Source organism: Podarcis bocagei, assembly GCF_964188305.1.
Source record: "Podarcis bocagei genome assembly, chromosome: 6".
Taxonomy (NCBI): domain Eukaryota; kingdom Metazoa; phylum Chordata; class Lepidosauria; order Squamata; family Lacertidae; genus Podarcis; species Podarcis bocagei.
In genome coordinates, this window is record NC_138130.1 from 33,414,928 (window position 1) to 33,430,762 (window position 15,835).

General features: G+C 42.9%; 2 protein-coding genes across 3 annotated transcripts in view; one reads left to right on the forward strand and one right to left on the reverse strand.

The window, feature by feature from the left end:
- Positions 1-15,835, reverse strand: part of GABRB3 (gamma-aminobutyric acid type A receptor subunit beta3) — a 200,545-nt gene that overhangs the window by 165,447 nt on the left and 19,263 nt on the right. The gene's annotated exons all lie outside the window — the stretch shown is intronic.
- Positions 1-15,835, forward strand: part of GABRA5 (gamma-aminobutyric acid type A receptor subunit alpha5) — a 71,631-nt gene that overhangs the window by 25,518 nt on the left and 30,278 nt on the right. For both annotated transcript variants that reach the window (XM_081197576.1, XM_081197577.1), the window contains exon 6: positions 11,985-12,067. In XM_081197576.1, coding sequence (XP_081053702.1) covers positions 11,985-12,067 — 83 coding nt within the window. The remainder of the gene's footprint in view (positions 1-11,984; positions 12,068-15,835) is intronic.

Genomic DNA, 15,835 nt, shown 5'->3' on the forward strand with positions numbered 1-15,835 from the left:
ATAAAAAATAAAATGCATATAGAAATATATGAGTGGGGGTATTAAAATCATTCAATAAATTTTAAAGCCTAGATAATGTTGGACACCAGTCAGTAAGGATACTGAAAATTTAGATTTAATGTAAGTGAACTGAACTGAGTTCATTCAATTAAATTCAGCACTCCTCTTCTAACATCTATTTCAGTAGCATATACAAGTATTGCAGACTTGTAACAAGGTCAGCACTTAAATTTTCCATTCCATAATGCACAATTGCTGTAATTTTCTGCATAACCATTATGGTCACTTTTAGAAAGAGAGAGAGAGAGAGAAAAGAAAAGAAAGCCACATCCACAAAGTTGGAGTTTTCATAGACTGTTTGTGTAGTACCTTTGTGTAGTACCTTTCTTGATTGAATTTGAGCTGGAGGATGTGAGCACTAAATTAGATACAACATTATTCACATATTTAACCCTTGTGTGTCTGATCTCTTAAAAAAATAATGCAGGGGGGACTAGATCAATACAGGCTGTCAAACGGCTTGGCTCCTGAACAAATCCGGCTTCCAAACGCTGCAAACCCGGAAGTGAGTGTTCCGGTTTGCGAATGTTTTTCAGAAGCTGAACGCCCGATGTGGTTTCCACAGCTTCTGCTTGAGTGCAGGAAGCTCCTGCAGCCAATCGGAAACCGCACCTTGGTTTTCTAATGGTTCCAGAAGTTGAACGGATTCCCGGAATGGATTACATTTGACAGCCAAGGTACCACTGTACGGGTATCTCGATTAGGACCATAGTGGAGGTAAAGGCTTAAAGGGTATTGCTACAGAATACATTTTAAGCACATCCAGTGCACATTTAGAGCAATGGTTTTCCCAAAAGAATCCTGGGAACTGTGGTTTGCTAAGTGTACTGGGAATTATAGGAGGAAACTATACTTCCTAGGATCCTTTGAAGTCATGTGCTTTAAATGTGTGTGGTGGATCTGCCCGTGGTCTCCCTCCTGGGCTGGCTTCAACCATCCCCAAGCTCAGAGGACGATTCAGGTGAGGTGGAACTGCTGCTCAAGGAGTCACTCTCCACTGCTGTGGGATCTTCCAGGTCAGAAGACATTGCCTGCTGTAGTCCTTGGACTCAGAAAAGTGGTACCTCAGAAGTGGTACCTTCAGTCTTGAATGGTTTAGTTGACGAACAAATCGGCTCCCAAATACTGTAAACCCAGAAGTAAGTGTTCTGGTTTTTGAACATTTTTCAGAAGTCAAACATCCAACGTGGCTTTTGCTTGAGTGCAGGTAGCTCCTGCAGCCAATCGGAAGCTGTGCCTTGCTTTTTGAACACTTTCAGGAGTCGAACAGACTCTGGAACAGATTAGGTTCGAGAACCAAGGTACTACATTACTCGCAATATTGTTCCTCTTTAACCAGGCCTTGAGCTGATTAATATTATGCAGCCTTTTAGATGTATCTTGTGGGAGGGGATGTTATTGTTTTGTTGCTCCTGGTTTAGCTATATATTTGTTCTTTTGTGTTTTTATCCTGTGAACTGCCCTGAGATCTTTCAATGAAGGACTGTATATAAATCGAATGAATAATAATAATAATAACAACTAATAAAAGAATGGCTGTAGCTCAGTGATAGAACATCTGCTTTCCATGCAGAAGGTCCCAGGTTCAGTCCTGGCATCTTCAGGTATCACTGGAAGTGTCCCTAGTCTTGAAACGATCCACTACCAGGCAGTGAAGACAGCACTGAGGAACATGGACCAATGGTCTGCCTGATTGGATACAAGGCAGCTTCATATGTTTCTATACAAACACCACAGCCTAGTTGCTAGTGGCTGCATAATAAGGCTCAGACTGGGCTGGGGGGCTGGCAGCAGGACCAGGTTGGCCAGCCTTCTGGCCACCTCAGAAGGCTTCTGTGCCTTGCTGAGACAAGGAATTTTCTCTCTGGGAGAATCCTCTAGCTAGCAGGGCGCTGTCCAAGGTGCTGACAACAACAGCCTCACCTGTTGTGACCCCACTCTGCTTTATGTAACATGACTGTACCCAAAGACTGTACAGCAGGCTTCCATCGAGCTGAGACAGGACAGGATTCCTCCCTGTTCGTGTGCCAATCTGGTGCCCCCACTTTTTTAAACAAAACAAAACACATGCACACAAGAGCTAAAGGCACACATCTTGGTTGCTTTGGGATGATCTGCTGTGTTGAGCAGACAAAAGGGCAGGAAAAGACATGTGCCAACTCCGAATCGATATCAAGTTTCCTAATCCTTCCCGTTCTGAGTTCAGCATCAGACTGGGCTGCACTGCCTTTAGAGACACACAGTTGCCCATGATAGCTGTCTCCATGGGAAAATGTTGGGTGAGAGGTTATGACAGTTCTGCCTATTATTATTATTATTAAAAATACAGTTATTAAAAACAGATAGGTAGCCGTGTTGGTCTGCCATAGTCAAAATAAAAAAATTCCTTCTAGTAGCACCTTAAAGACCAACTAAGTTAGTTCTTGGTATGAGCTTTCGTGTGCATGCACACTTCTTCAGATATCTGAAGAAGTGTGCATGCACACGAAAGTTCATACCAAGAACTAACTTAGTTGGTCTTTAAGGTGCTACTAGAAGGAATTTTTTTATTTTGACTTATTAAAAAGTTACACTTCAGCTTTGCCCAATACCACAGAATGATCACTCCTATCCTCAATCCCTCATCCCTGTCATGTTGGTTTGCCAAATACTCTCAGTAGGAACCCAACTACCGATCTGGTTTACTAGACATTTACAATCAATATATCCCCTCCACAGATACCTCTGTGATGATTATGGTATTAAAATATCCTGTTCTTCAATAAAAGAGAGAAAAAAGGAGACCAAATTGTGTTAAATGTATTTTTTTACATGCCTTTGATTATTTGCTGATGGTATGTGGGGCGTTCTGATAGAGCAATGCTCCAGATGTTATTAACCCAAGCATCTTTTAGTACATTGGAGGTTTTCTTCCTGCCTGTGTTTGAGCGATGATGCCTGGTTCATCCACCCAAGCAACTGCTTAAGATATGTTCTTAATGGGCTTAAGATGCCCATTATTTGATTACTTCAGCATTTATGAACCAAGAGATAGATTGCATTTTTAAAATTTATTTTACTAAGTATTAGTTTAATTACTGGGAAATAAGTAAATATATTTAGAATTGAGCCACACATCTGATTTAGCTGGACAAATGGACAGTAAAAATACTAAGCTGATTGTAAAACAATGTGACCAGCAGGGTCACTTGCGGAGTAATTTGATTTCTAATAAGTGTTTGGAAACTGGCAACATGAATTTAAGATTGCATCTTTCTTTTCAGCCCCTAGAGGGGAGCATTGTCCGTTTCTAAATTTGGAAAAAGCGGCTTTCACAAAGAGGAAAATCTATACAAAATGCTAACAGGAACAGCTCTGGTTTTTGTGGCATCCTAAAGGTTTCACATAGAGAAAGGAAGAGTACCAGGAATGAGCTTTTATTAATATTTCTGTCTGATATTGCTAATTTGCATAGCATATCAGAAATGAAACAGGAAAGTGAGGGGGGCATGGGAATATCAATACAAACATGACTTTCTATTGATATGTAAGTGGGGAAAAAATAACCAGGATTCTTTTCTTTCAGAGAAAACCACTATGCTTGTTGAATTGCAGAACAAAGATGCAAACCTATACTCTGCTGAGCTTTAAATGTTCATTTTACAAAACTACCTGGTTATTTATTTGCCATTGAATTTGGTTGTAGGGAAGCTGAATTTATGAACCATAACCAAGCAGTCCGTGCCATTTGCACATGGGAATATTCGACCTGCCTTAATTGTACATTCCAAAATAAAATAAAATGCGGGCAGCTGAAACTGAGTGCAATATGTATAATGGCCACTTGATGGCACCACAGGCATATCTTTGCTCACAAAGTCCTGGCCCAGTAGCTGTGCTTATTAATGGAGAAGAACATTTTCAAGGCTTGCGTCATGTGCATCATTCATGTATGTGCGTATGATGTTCAGAATCAGGTGCACTTCGGTTCTAGGCTCCCATAAATACATTTAACAGAAACTTTATAGGCACCGTAATGTTTACTGGGTATTAGAACGAATTAGTGTGGAATTAAGGAGCTATTTTTAGTGCTGCTGCTGCAGCATGACTGATTTTTCCCCCTTCCTTTAAAAAAACAAAAACAAAACTTACCTTAATTTTTAAATCGGTTGGTTCTCTGCAGAGACAAACTAGCATGCCAGATGTTTTCCCAGCCCGGCTGTGTAATCCCTTGTAGGGTATAACAGCGGCTACCCCAGCTGCCCTTCAATAAGTACGGACATTATTCCCATCAATAGCTGCTTCTAGAGAAGCTTTTTCATTTTAATGCATGGGGAGTGAGTTAGCCTTTTCTTTTTCTCGTCTTTGTTATTAGTGTTTTGGTACACCTGATGTAATCGCATAAACACAAGCATGAGAAGGCCTGCGAGGCAGTAAAAACCTAGCGTGAGATAAAGAGGTGTCCCATTAACGTGTTAGCTACTGAACTCTCACTCTCTGAGACAATATTCAGGGCTCATGAGGTAAGGGAGATGGTCTTGAGCCTATCAGGAACTAAAAGCTGGGCTAGATAGAATCTGCCAATCTCCCTCACCCCAAAATATGACTTTTGACTCATGTTGCTTAATATTTTGTGTTGCAGCAAAGGATTAAGAGATTATGTAAAAATCGGCCATTTTTTATTCTGCTGTCACACACACACAAACATAAACAAAACAAGAAGCCAATGTGACTTGTTTTGTGTATCAGCTTGATTTCTTATAAGGATTTAAAAACTGGTAGCATGAATTTAAGATCATGAGTGTGTGTGGAGGGGGGGGGAGAGAGAGAGAGAGAAAGGAGGGAAGGAAGGAAGGGTATTTTGCATGCAGGCTAATGATCCAGTGCCAATTGTTTCTGTATGGAATGAGGTACATTATGTTTCCCACTCAGCCTTTTCCATTAAATTTCCAAGGTCCTAAATTGTTTGATTGAATATATGTCAAATGTATGATTGACTTCTAGGTAGTAAAAACAAACAAAGCTCAAAATGCACAACATAATAGATGCTTTTAAGGTTTTTACAGTAGCTAAAAGATGGGGTGGGAAAAACAGATTTTAAATTATATTTGATTAGGTGGTAAAGGGAAAAATCAATCCCTTTATCTTGCCCAAGCAACCCAAAGCAACTTGCAACCAAACACAAAAAAGCAAACAACAGCAACACCCCACATAGATACATTAAAACCAAGGGGGTGAGAAGGAGGAAATACGCACATTAAAAACATCCCAACCACTTCTAAAAGGCCATAGACAGTTGATGGCCAAAGGCCTGGGTATAGAGGAAAGTTATTGTCCGGTGCCTAAAGATATATGAACCATTTAAGGCTTTATAGGTCAAAACCAGCACTTTGAATTGGGCCTGGAAAATAACTGGTAGCCAGTGCAGTTGGACTAGGATCGATGTCATATTCTCAAACCGTCTTGCCCCGGTGAGCAACCTGGCCACTGAATTCTGTAGCTGAAGTTTCCAAACCATCTTCAGAGGCAGCCCCACATATAATGTGTTGCGGTAATCTACCCTAGAGGTTACCAGAGCATAGACACCAGAAGTTAGGCTACGCCTGTCCAGATGGGGTGCAGCTGGGCCCCCAGCCGAAGCTGATGGAAGGCACTCCATGCCACCTGGGCCACCTGAGCCTCAAGACAGCAATGGGTCCAAGCTGTTACCTCCAAGTTACCTCCAGGTTACGTCCAAGCTGTGTACATACTCCTTCAGAGGGCATGTAACCCCATCAAGAGCAGGCAACCTCCCTTCCATCCATCCAGTCTAGGAAACCACCCACTAACAGTTCCTCAGTCTTATCTGGATTGATCTTCAGTTTATCAGCACCAATTCCTGGCTTTGTTATGAGAAATGGAGAAAAGGTAAAGGTACCCCTGCCCGTTACGGGCCAGTCTTGACAGACTCTGGGGTTTGTGCGCCCATCTCACTCTATAGGCCGTGGGCCAGTGCTGTCCGGAGACACTTCCGGGTCACGTGGCCAGCGTGACAAAGCTGCATCTGGCGAGCCAGCGCAGCACACGGAACGCTGTTTACCTTCCCGCTGGTAAGCGGTACCTATTTATCTACTTGCACCCAGGGGTGCTTTCGAACTGCTAGGTTGGCAGGCGCTGGGACCGAGCAGCGGGAGCGCACCCCGCCGTGGGGATTCGAACCGCCGACCTTTCGATCGGCAAGCCCTAGGCGCTGAGGCTTTTACCCACAGCGCCACCCGCGTTTATCAGCACCAATTCCTGGCCTTGTTATGAGAAATGGAGAAAAGCTTCTCCCTATCCATTTTCTCCAAACTCTGCATAATTTTAAACACTTTGATCACGTTCCTTCTTACTTGCCTTTTCCCCAAACTAAAAAGCTCCATATTTCCTCATAAGAAAGTCACTCAAAGCCCAATAATTTTGGTTATCCTTTTCTGAACCTTTTCCAGATCAACAATATTGTTTTCAACAGACCAGAAGTATAGTCTCCCAGTGTGGTCTCACCATGAATTTGTATACAGTGGTACCTCTGGTTAAGAACTTAATTCGTTCTGGAGGTCCGTTCTTAACCTGAAACTGTTCTTAACCTGAGGTACCACTTTAGCTAATGGGGCCTGCCGCTGCCGCCATGCGATTTCTGTTCTCATCCTGAAGCAAAGTTCTTAACCAAAGGTACTATTTCTGGGTTAGTGGAGTCTGTAACCTGAAGTGTCTGTAACCTGAAGCATCTGTAACCCGAGGTACCACTGTAACAGCATTTGGATATTGGCCATTTTATTTGTAACCCCTTTCCTAATGATCCCTAACATGGGATTCACCTTTTCCACAGCTGCCACACACTGGGTCAACATCTACAGTGAGCGATCCAGTATGATCTCTACATTTCTTTTCTTTCATTCAATTGTTGTTGTTGTTGTTGTTGTTGTTTAGATAAGGCCTAGAGGGGCCTCTGCTCCCCTTCTGCATTGATTAGGTAAAGCCAGTAATAAAATTTCTCTGTAACGCCAAGGCTTAAATTACCCACTGTGCTGAAGAAGGCACCTGCCAGCAATAATAAGGACAAGACTTGTGCCCTTCCGCAGCCCTTGCCATTTGAAGTTTTGAAAGCACTTCACACAAAAAACATACAAATAGTAATTAAGCTTCATCACCGCTCTGCAACAGCAAAATAGTAACGATCGGGTTCCCCCCCCCCCCCAAGCATGGAAATTGGCACAGACTGTGACCGTGAGTAGGAAATGAACAGGGGCTCCAGATTTCCTGAATCACAAATTCACTGGTGGGCGGCGATTGTGCCTGCCCACCAACAGAAGGCATAGAAAGGAGCTGCAGAGTATGAGAAACAGAAAACTAGAAGACAGACAGTGTGGGTGGATAAATATAGTCCAGTGGGTGGCAGGCATTTCCTTATAGATGGCCTCTGCAAGGTTTGCACAGCTGAAGTCCCCTAAGGTTTAAGAAGGACTTAACATTGAGAGAGATCAAGCCAGGGGGATTTTTAAAAAAACAAGATTAGAGGAAAGTGAATCACTTCAGGTACACCCAAAATAACTGAACAGTGAACAAAAAGAAAAATACATGAAAATCAATTGGGCTACATACTAATAGTTCAATCTTTCGTTTGCCTTTAAAAAAAGGTGCATGGTTTTCTCTTTATTTTTATTTATTTTTTAAAAGTTAAATGTTGCTGTTGTTGTTTTTAAAATATCCCAGCCTCATTTGTTTCTGAACTTCATTGTCTACAACTTTGTTGGCCAATTGCCAACTTTTGGGTTTTCTTCTCTTTGACATAGTTGTACGGCAGCCAAATCTTTAGTCACATCTTAAGACTTCTTTGTTGTACTAAATCATTTGCTGTCCTTTGCGTGGATAGATAAGGTGTGATGAAAATCCCTGACCTACAGAAAGGCAGCAAAAATTATGCAACACTCCCTTCCTTGCAGTAGGGGGCACTATGGTTTGCATAACTTTCACAAGCTGTGTTAAGTCCTGGGCTCGCTTGCTTCCTCCCTCTAAACTTCTTGCCTGGTTGGGAAGAGTTCAGAAACTTCTGCTTTCTCTTTAGCAACAGACATGTTGCCTGGCCCAACAAACTTTAGATAACATCAAACCATGGTTTCTGAAGCTGGGTTGAAATCAACTGTTGTTTGTGTTAACCATGGTTCACAGTTTTGATGACATGGGAAGCCATGGTAGACTAAAAACAGAAAGGAACGCTTCCCAATTTCTTTATGCTGTGCAGAAGGAGGAGATGAGAGGCTTGTTGTAACTTACATGTTTCAGTAAACCGTGGTTTCTCATAATACAGCCACAGAGCATAGTTTATTCTGTTGCATTTCTTTTCTATGTCATACCTCGTGTTGTGTTATACCTCGTGTTGCGTTAGGTTCATGTTACGTCATACGTCGTGTTGCATTAGGTTCATGTTACGTCTTTTCAGCTTGCGAACACGGCAAAATTACACTTCCGGGTTTCGCCGTGCGCGCACACACAGAAGTGTTCTGCACACTTCGTGCATGCACAGAAGCATTCTGCGTGCTTTGCATATGTGCAGAAGTGCTCTATCACACTCCATGCTTGTGCAGAAGCACCACTATAGTTGCAGACTTTTCAGGGTGCAAAAGGCACCCTGAACAGATCGTGTCCACAACTAGAGGTACCACTGTACAGTTTCTCTAGATTGTGCATAAATGAATAGGAAATAAATGAACAAGGCTTTAATGTATAACCTACTACATACCCTTACAAAAAAAAGGTACCACTAAACTCTGTCATGAAATTTTCCCAAAGGCTAGAAACACCTCATTCACTCGCATGCTGTGGGTGTGTAACATCAGCTGAGACTCTGTGAAAAGGATGTGACTGGCACTTCTCCATGGCTGGTTCATATGCATCTCAAGCAATTTAGAAAACATCAAGCAGAAACAAGTATCATCCATCACCATATACACAGATGAAAGCTCCCTTGTATAGTGGTTGCACCTTGATACTAAGTCATGATAATGACCGAGTGACATGAAGTTAAGGTGACAGAAGTCCTATTTAGGTGTTCACAGAACAGGTGAGGGAATAAAGTGTGCAGGGAGTACATTCACTAGTCCATGTCCCCAAAGTCCCTGTTTCTGCTGCCCCTATCCCCTACTTGAGCTTTGTGCAATGAGGTCAAAGATCCAACAATGGATTCTTTGCATGGTCATCTGAACACGCTGAGAATACTCTACAAGATCACCACACAATTGAGGTTTCTTCAGATCTGACAGCTCACCACAGGAAGGTCAGAGGTGAAGGCACCAGATACAGCTCCTCTACCAGGGATGCCAACTTGAATAAAATATTGGGGGGCAGGTAAGCCCCACCCAACATAATTGATCACAAGACACGGCACATACAAACTATTTGAATGGCAAGGTCCATCAACTTGGGGCTGGTGGCCCCCTCAAATATTTGATTGGGGGGCGAAGGGACCCTGGCCTGTAGAAGTTGGCTCCTATGTCCTCTAACCTTTACTCTCCTGTGTATTCTTTAAATTCCTATTTAGGGTTGATGAGGAAAGAAGAATGCAGGTTTGTTAGTTGAGTGCTTTGGGAATCTGATCATTGAACTCCTTTTTAACACATTCTTGGTTACTCTCTAGGTTATGTTTCCTTTTAACAGAGATATTTTACAGCTGTACATCTTTTTAAGAGTACTATACACATTTGGAGAAAAGTGATTGGATTAGGGAATATAGAATTCTTCCATGGATTTATTTTTTATTCTTTAAAAAAAAAACAGTTTTCATGCTGCATACAATGTTTTGTGTGAAAGCTCAGGGGACGACTGTTCCTTTCTGCAGATTAATGCTGTTTTACAAGGCTATGCTTTTATCACTTTTCAGAAACAGGCGTTTCTGCCAATGGTATATTGATTAGTTGTGAGATAAAGCTACCAGTTCACCTAGAATAGATAGATTATCTACCAGTATGCAGAGTGAGGGGGATGCATTAGGAAGCTGATTTTGGGCTCCATGAAAGAGCAGCAAATGGCTAGTTATCTAATCTATTACCAGTACGTTTTTTACTGCCAGGGAGGAGGAGAGGGGCTTGGGTGTGGCCTTGGGTGCTATGTATGTTGACTTGAGGGCTGGGTGATTTGCTGCTATGCCTCAGGAAGCAACATGTCTTGGGCTGTCTCCGAATAGATGGATGGAGGGAACAGAGATGAGGACAACTGTATAGATGGATGGGCTACTGAATAAGAGGGAGGGGAGAGGGTGCAAGGAAATGGTTGTAGAATGGCAAGTGGGCTTCAGAAATGTTATTTCCACCCTTTACAGCAGGCATAGGCAAACTCCGGCCCTCCAGATGTTTCCCATCATCCCTGGCCACTGGTCATGTTAGCTAGGGATGATGGGAATTGTAGTCCCAAACATCTGGACGGCCAGAGTTTGCCTATGCCTGCTTTACAGACTCACAGTCAACTTGAAAACTGATTGATTGTTTTGGAACTACCATGAGATGATGGGACCTAATTAATATAGGCCCCACAAGAAGGTGTTCTTTTGATTGTAGTGGATAGCTGTTAACCAGGCCTGGGTCAGAAAGTCAATTCTTCAAATAATAGATTTGGGGGGAAATAACCCGAGACTATAGTTCAGATGCTGTCATTATGGTGCGGTTTAGACCAGCACAGGGAACAACAGAGAGAATAGTTTTAGTGTTACAGTGAAACATTAAACTTGTTGGCTTTTTTGGTTTGCTCACACTTGTACCTGGATGTACAGGCAACCCCAGATTTGCATGGGAGTTGCATTCTGGATCATCATGCACATAAGCTTGTTCCACCTCTGCCTGCTCCTGTTCTCCCCCATTCCGCCCCCTTTTCTGCCTACTTCTGGGTCACCACAATGCATGTGTACATGGCCACATATCAACTGAACACACATAAATCAGTCTAAAAGTAACAAGCCATCCTGTTGTTATGATATGAAAAATATCTTCTCTCCCTCCCCATTAGTTAAAGTACCACCAGAGTTTCTGATCAACCAACACTGATTCAGCTTGAAATTTTATTGCAACACCCCACGCGGCACTAGGAAATCCTCCTTAGGGTATATTTCTCTAGTTATCACGGACTTCCACTAGCATGGCTGTCTCTCAGAGTCCCATTACCTGATAGCTTCCCAGCTATGATTTTGAAAGTCTCTTAGCAGCATTTGAATGGCATTCACGATTCCATACCTTCAAGTGTTCATTTGTCGTTGTCATTATCAACATTACCTCTACTGTACTTGGAAACGGTGCAGCCACTATAAATATGGAGGGAGTCTTACGGATTAGCAGAACAGCTGCTTTGCCAAAAGAAAAGCCTTTAGCAAAAGCGTGGGGGGACAGAATGAGCTATCCACACTTTATTTCCCCAAGTTTTTAAGAAACTGGTTAAAATTTAAGGTGGTAAGGAAACAATTATTGCATCATCAATACATTATTAAAGCTTCTGTATGTGACTTAGAAATCATTTGATTCCCATGAGAAGGTGTGGAAAATATGGCTGTGCTTTCACCACCTCTCACACACAACATTTGTAAGGGGTTCATACAACCCATGTGTCGAAAGAATGATTGGAGGCAGTCAAGGGGCCATGCGGTCTAGTGCTGCCCCATGTCAGCACATCATGCTCCCCTGACTTCTGCACATGGAACGGTCACCAGATGGAGGTCTCCCCACATACAAATGAATGAATGGACATCGGAGGAGCACGGCAGTGATGGGTGGGACAGCCCACATGGCAGTGAGTGAGGTTGGGTGACATGGCCCTGGCAATCCTCCTGCATGATCTATTAAATGTGTAATGGTCCATGTGGACCCATGTTTATCTGGCATAACTATATTTCTCTGTGAATCAAACCAACAAACTCTTAATTCTCATTCTCTCTCTCTCTGTGTCAGATTGACCATCTCTGCTGAATGCCCCATGCAGCTGGAAGATTTCCCCATGGATGCACATGCTTGCCCATTAAAATTTGGAAGTTGTAAGTGTTTAATAATAATAATAATAATTTATACCCCACCCATCTTGGGGCTGCTTCCAGAAAAATATATAAACAGGATAAAATGTCAAAGGTTGAAAACTTCCTGTTACAGGGCTGTCTTTAGATGTCTTCTAAAAGTTGGGTAGTTCTTTATCTCCTTGACATCTGATAGGAGGTTGTTCCACAAGGGGGGCGCCACTGCCAAGGAGGCCCTCTTCCTGGTTCCCTCTAACTTCATGCAGTGAGGGAACTGCCAGAAGGCCCCTGGAGGTGGACCTCAGTGTCCCTTGAGTGAGATCAAGGGAGCCTATTTTAATGGGGTTTTTGTGCACCATGAGGGTAACTTAGCTAAATGTGAAGGATCTGACATTGTCTTTGGTTTCCTACATCTGTTCTTTACCATTGTACATTTGATCTAGTCAGTGCTGGGGGGGGTTAAGAAAAAAGGGGGCTAGTACTCACCATGAAGTTATTCCACATTTTAAACATTTTTTTTTAAAGGGTGATGGTACTCTTGAGTAACCCCAGGGGGGAAAAAAGCACTGGAACTAGCAAGGACTTTTTTCTGGCTCAGACCAGCTTCCATAGTTAACTCCCGATAATCCCGAGTCAATCATTCCAATGGCAAACCACATTCGCTTTATATACAGTGGTACCTCGGGTTAAGTACTTAATTCATTCTGGAAGTCCGTTCTTAACCTGAAACTGTTCTTAACCTGAAGCACCTCTTTAGCTAATGTGGCCTCCTGCTGCCGCTGCGCCACCGGAGCCCAATTTCTGTTCTCACCCTGAAGCAAAGTTCTTAACCTGAAGCACTATTTCTGGGTTAGCGGAGTCTGTAACCTGAAGCGTATGTAACCCAAGGTACCACTGTACTGTGATAACTTTGGCATTTGCAGTCGGGGGGGGGGGCGAATTTATCTTACAGAAAGTGATCACAGTCAACAGTAGTTGTGCTATGAGCCACAAGCAAAGTCGGCTGAGGGTGATAGCCACTAAAAGTGAATAAAAATAATTATTTAAAAAATAGCCACCATCATTTGGAAATTTTTGTAGGTGCTATAAAAATAGGTTAATAGACTGCCTTTGGTAAGTGTGCCACACATTGCCATGATATCTGTGCTTCGGCTTGCGACTCACTGCATGTTACGACTGTGAGAAAGGGGACCTGGGATGCATTTTATTTCATAAATGAGAGAACAGCCATGTAGCACAGTTATTCATTAGGAGCTGCAAGCAGAGCAGCTAGTCACTGTGCGGCAGGTGCCTGGGGATTTTATATTTATGTGGAAATGATCATTCCATTAAGTCTCAAATTGTGTTAGTATTTACATGTGCACTATTATGGAATGCTCTGTATAGTTTTTCCAGCAGACACACAAAACATTCAAAGAATTATCTCTGCGGAGAACCATAATGCGCCTTTTCCATCCAATATGGTATGCACAGGTCCAGAAAGAGAGGACTGGGGTTAAGGAGAATCTATGCTGCATTATGTTCCAGAGCACAATATTTTGGGCATATGGTCTATACGTTCTCATTTGACAGCATCCAGAATGATACCACAGACAAATAAAACGAGAGAGAGAGAGAGACAGAGGAGAGACAATGGGAAGAAAATGCATGGCCCTTGAACAATTCCATAGCAGCAATAGAAGATGACATATCTGAAGATTATCCTGACCTGCTCCTCCCCTAGACTTTACACCCACCCTCACTTCCTGCCAGTTGTACAGTAAAACAAGAGGTTTGCTTGCTAAAGCAGGGAGAAAGAACAGAGAGAGAGCAAAATGACCAGATAAGAATAAGAGCAGGAAAAACTAATGTCATAGCACCCCATATTCCCTGGGTCCTGTGCCATGATGCTTCCCAGGTCTTCCCCTTTAGAACTTCACTGCCACCAGGTAAAATACAAGGCTGCTTTTAACTGATCATTATTTGGCAAACTACCCAAGCACATACTGATTTTTGGCCATCACAAAGGGCTGCTTTTGATTATGCTTTCCACATTGCAGTATAAAGGCAAGTCCTTCTCATCAGTTGCAAATGGCAGCCCCACATTCAGATTGGCAGCCAACTTGGCAAAGTACTTTGAGGCAACAGCGGCCACTGTCTGCTTGGCGTACTTTACGCAGAAAGGTGGCAGTGTGAACACAATCGCAGCCCTTTTACGATACGATACGATACGATCTTTATTGTCATTGTCCCATACAGAACAACGAAATTGAAAAATCTACATAAAACATTCTAAACCCAACAAGCCTGCTATCCCAGCTATCCCAACCTGGTTAGCCCCTTAAAAACTCTGATACCCCATTTTTAAATACAATATACTCCCATAGAGACTCCTTACACTGCGTTTAAAACCAAAATTGCATTTGGATAGAAACTGTTTCTCAGACTACTAGTCCTAGTCTTTATAACCCTGTACCTTCTTCCAGAAGGCAGAAGCTGAAAGAGATCATTTCCGGGGTGCGTACTATCCTGTGCTATCTCTGCAGCTTTCTCATGGCACCTGGTAGCATAGATTTGATCCAAGGTAGCAACTGCGGCAAGGGCTCCTTCCTTTAAAAGCTAACTACAGAAAAGTCCACTGCACAAATATCACCTGTTTACGTTTAGATTTCAGCAGGCCACTAAATACTTCTGGAGGGGACAGGGGCTCAAAAAGCAAGACTTGGGATCTATTGCCTCCCTTCTTCAGCAACCCTCTGTCTTGGTTGCAGGGGTGAAAACTTGAATAAAATATTGTGGGGGGGCAGGTAAGCCCTCCCCCACATAATCAATCACAAGATGTGCCATACGCACATCATTTGAATGGCAATCCCCATCAACTTGGAGGGATGCCCCCTCAAAAATATATTTTTTGGGGGTGAAGGGACCTCGGCTCCTAGCTTGGCTGCCACAGAAAGAAATCAGAGGAACAGTTCAACGTGTACTTTTACAACAGTGGAGGAGCTGTGCATACACTCCAACACTCCTCAGAGGAAAATAGGAACATTTATCACTTTCCACCAACTGAAACCCCCATCTCCTCTCCCCACTTCACCAGTGGGACACAGCACAGCAAGCAGGCCAACTCATCCTCCTCCCCAAACTCGGTGGCAGTGGCCCTAGTGGGGAAATAGGGACATTCCGGGATCAACACAAAAGCTGGGATGGCTTTCATAATTCTGGGGATGTCTCTGGAATATGGGGACACTTGCAGGGTATGGCTATGCTTTTGAAAGCCAGAGGCTCAACTCCAGTGCAGCAGCCTTATTCTTTTGGTAGACTATCTCATACTTGGGGGTCCTCCAGATGTACTATTTACTGAACTTTCATCCTAATGTATTTGGACATAGCAGACAGGAAGGTTTGATTATATCCAGCATTTATTGAGCATCTGTTTTGACTTGTATTCAGAGAGCTTATACAGCAGTGGACCTACATCAGACATCTATTCTGATTGGCTTGTGTCGTGTTTTTACAGCTTTCGTTAGTCATTCATTCATACCACACTTTCCAGTGGGTTTCACCATCTCTTTCTTTAACCCCCACAAGTCCTTTTTTTAAATACATAGTGGGTTTGTTGCACTAGGGAGACACAGCACTTGGAGCCACCTTAATTGCATAAACCTAAATTTCCCAGCATGCACTTGAATCCCTTCCACAAAACACTAACAGTCTGGAGGTGCCCTTGGATAGCCCTGCAGTAAAGAGTTTTAGAAAGCCAATATAAACTCTAAGTGCTGTTTCTTAGAACCTATTCGGATGCAGGATGGTGTT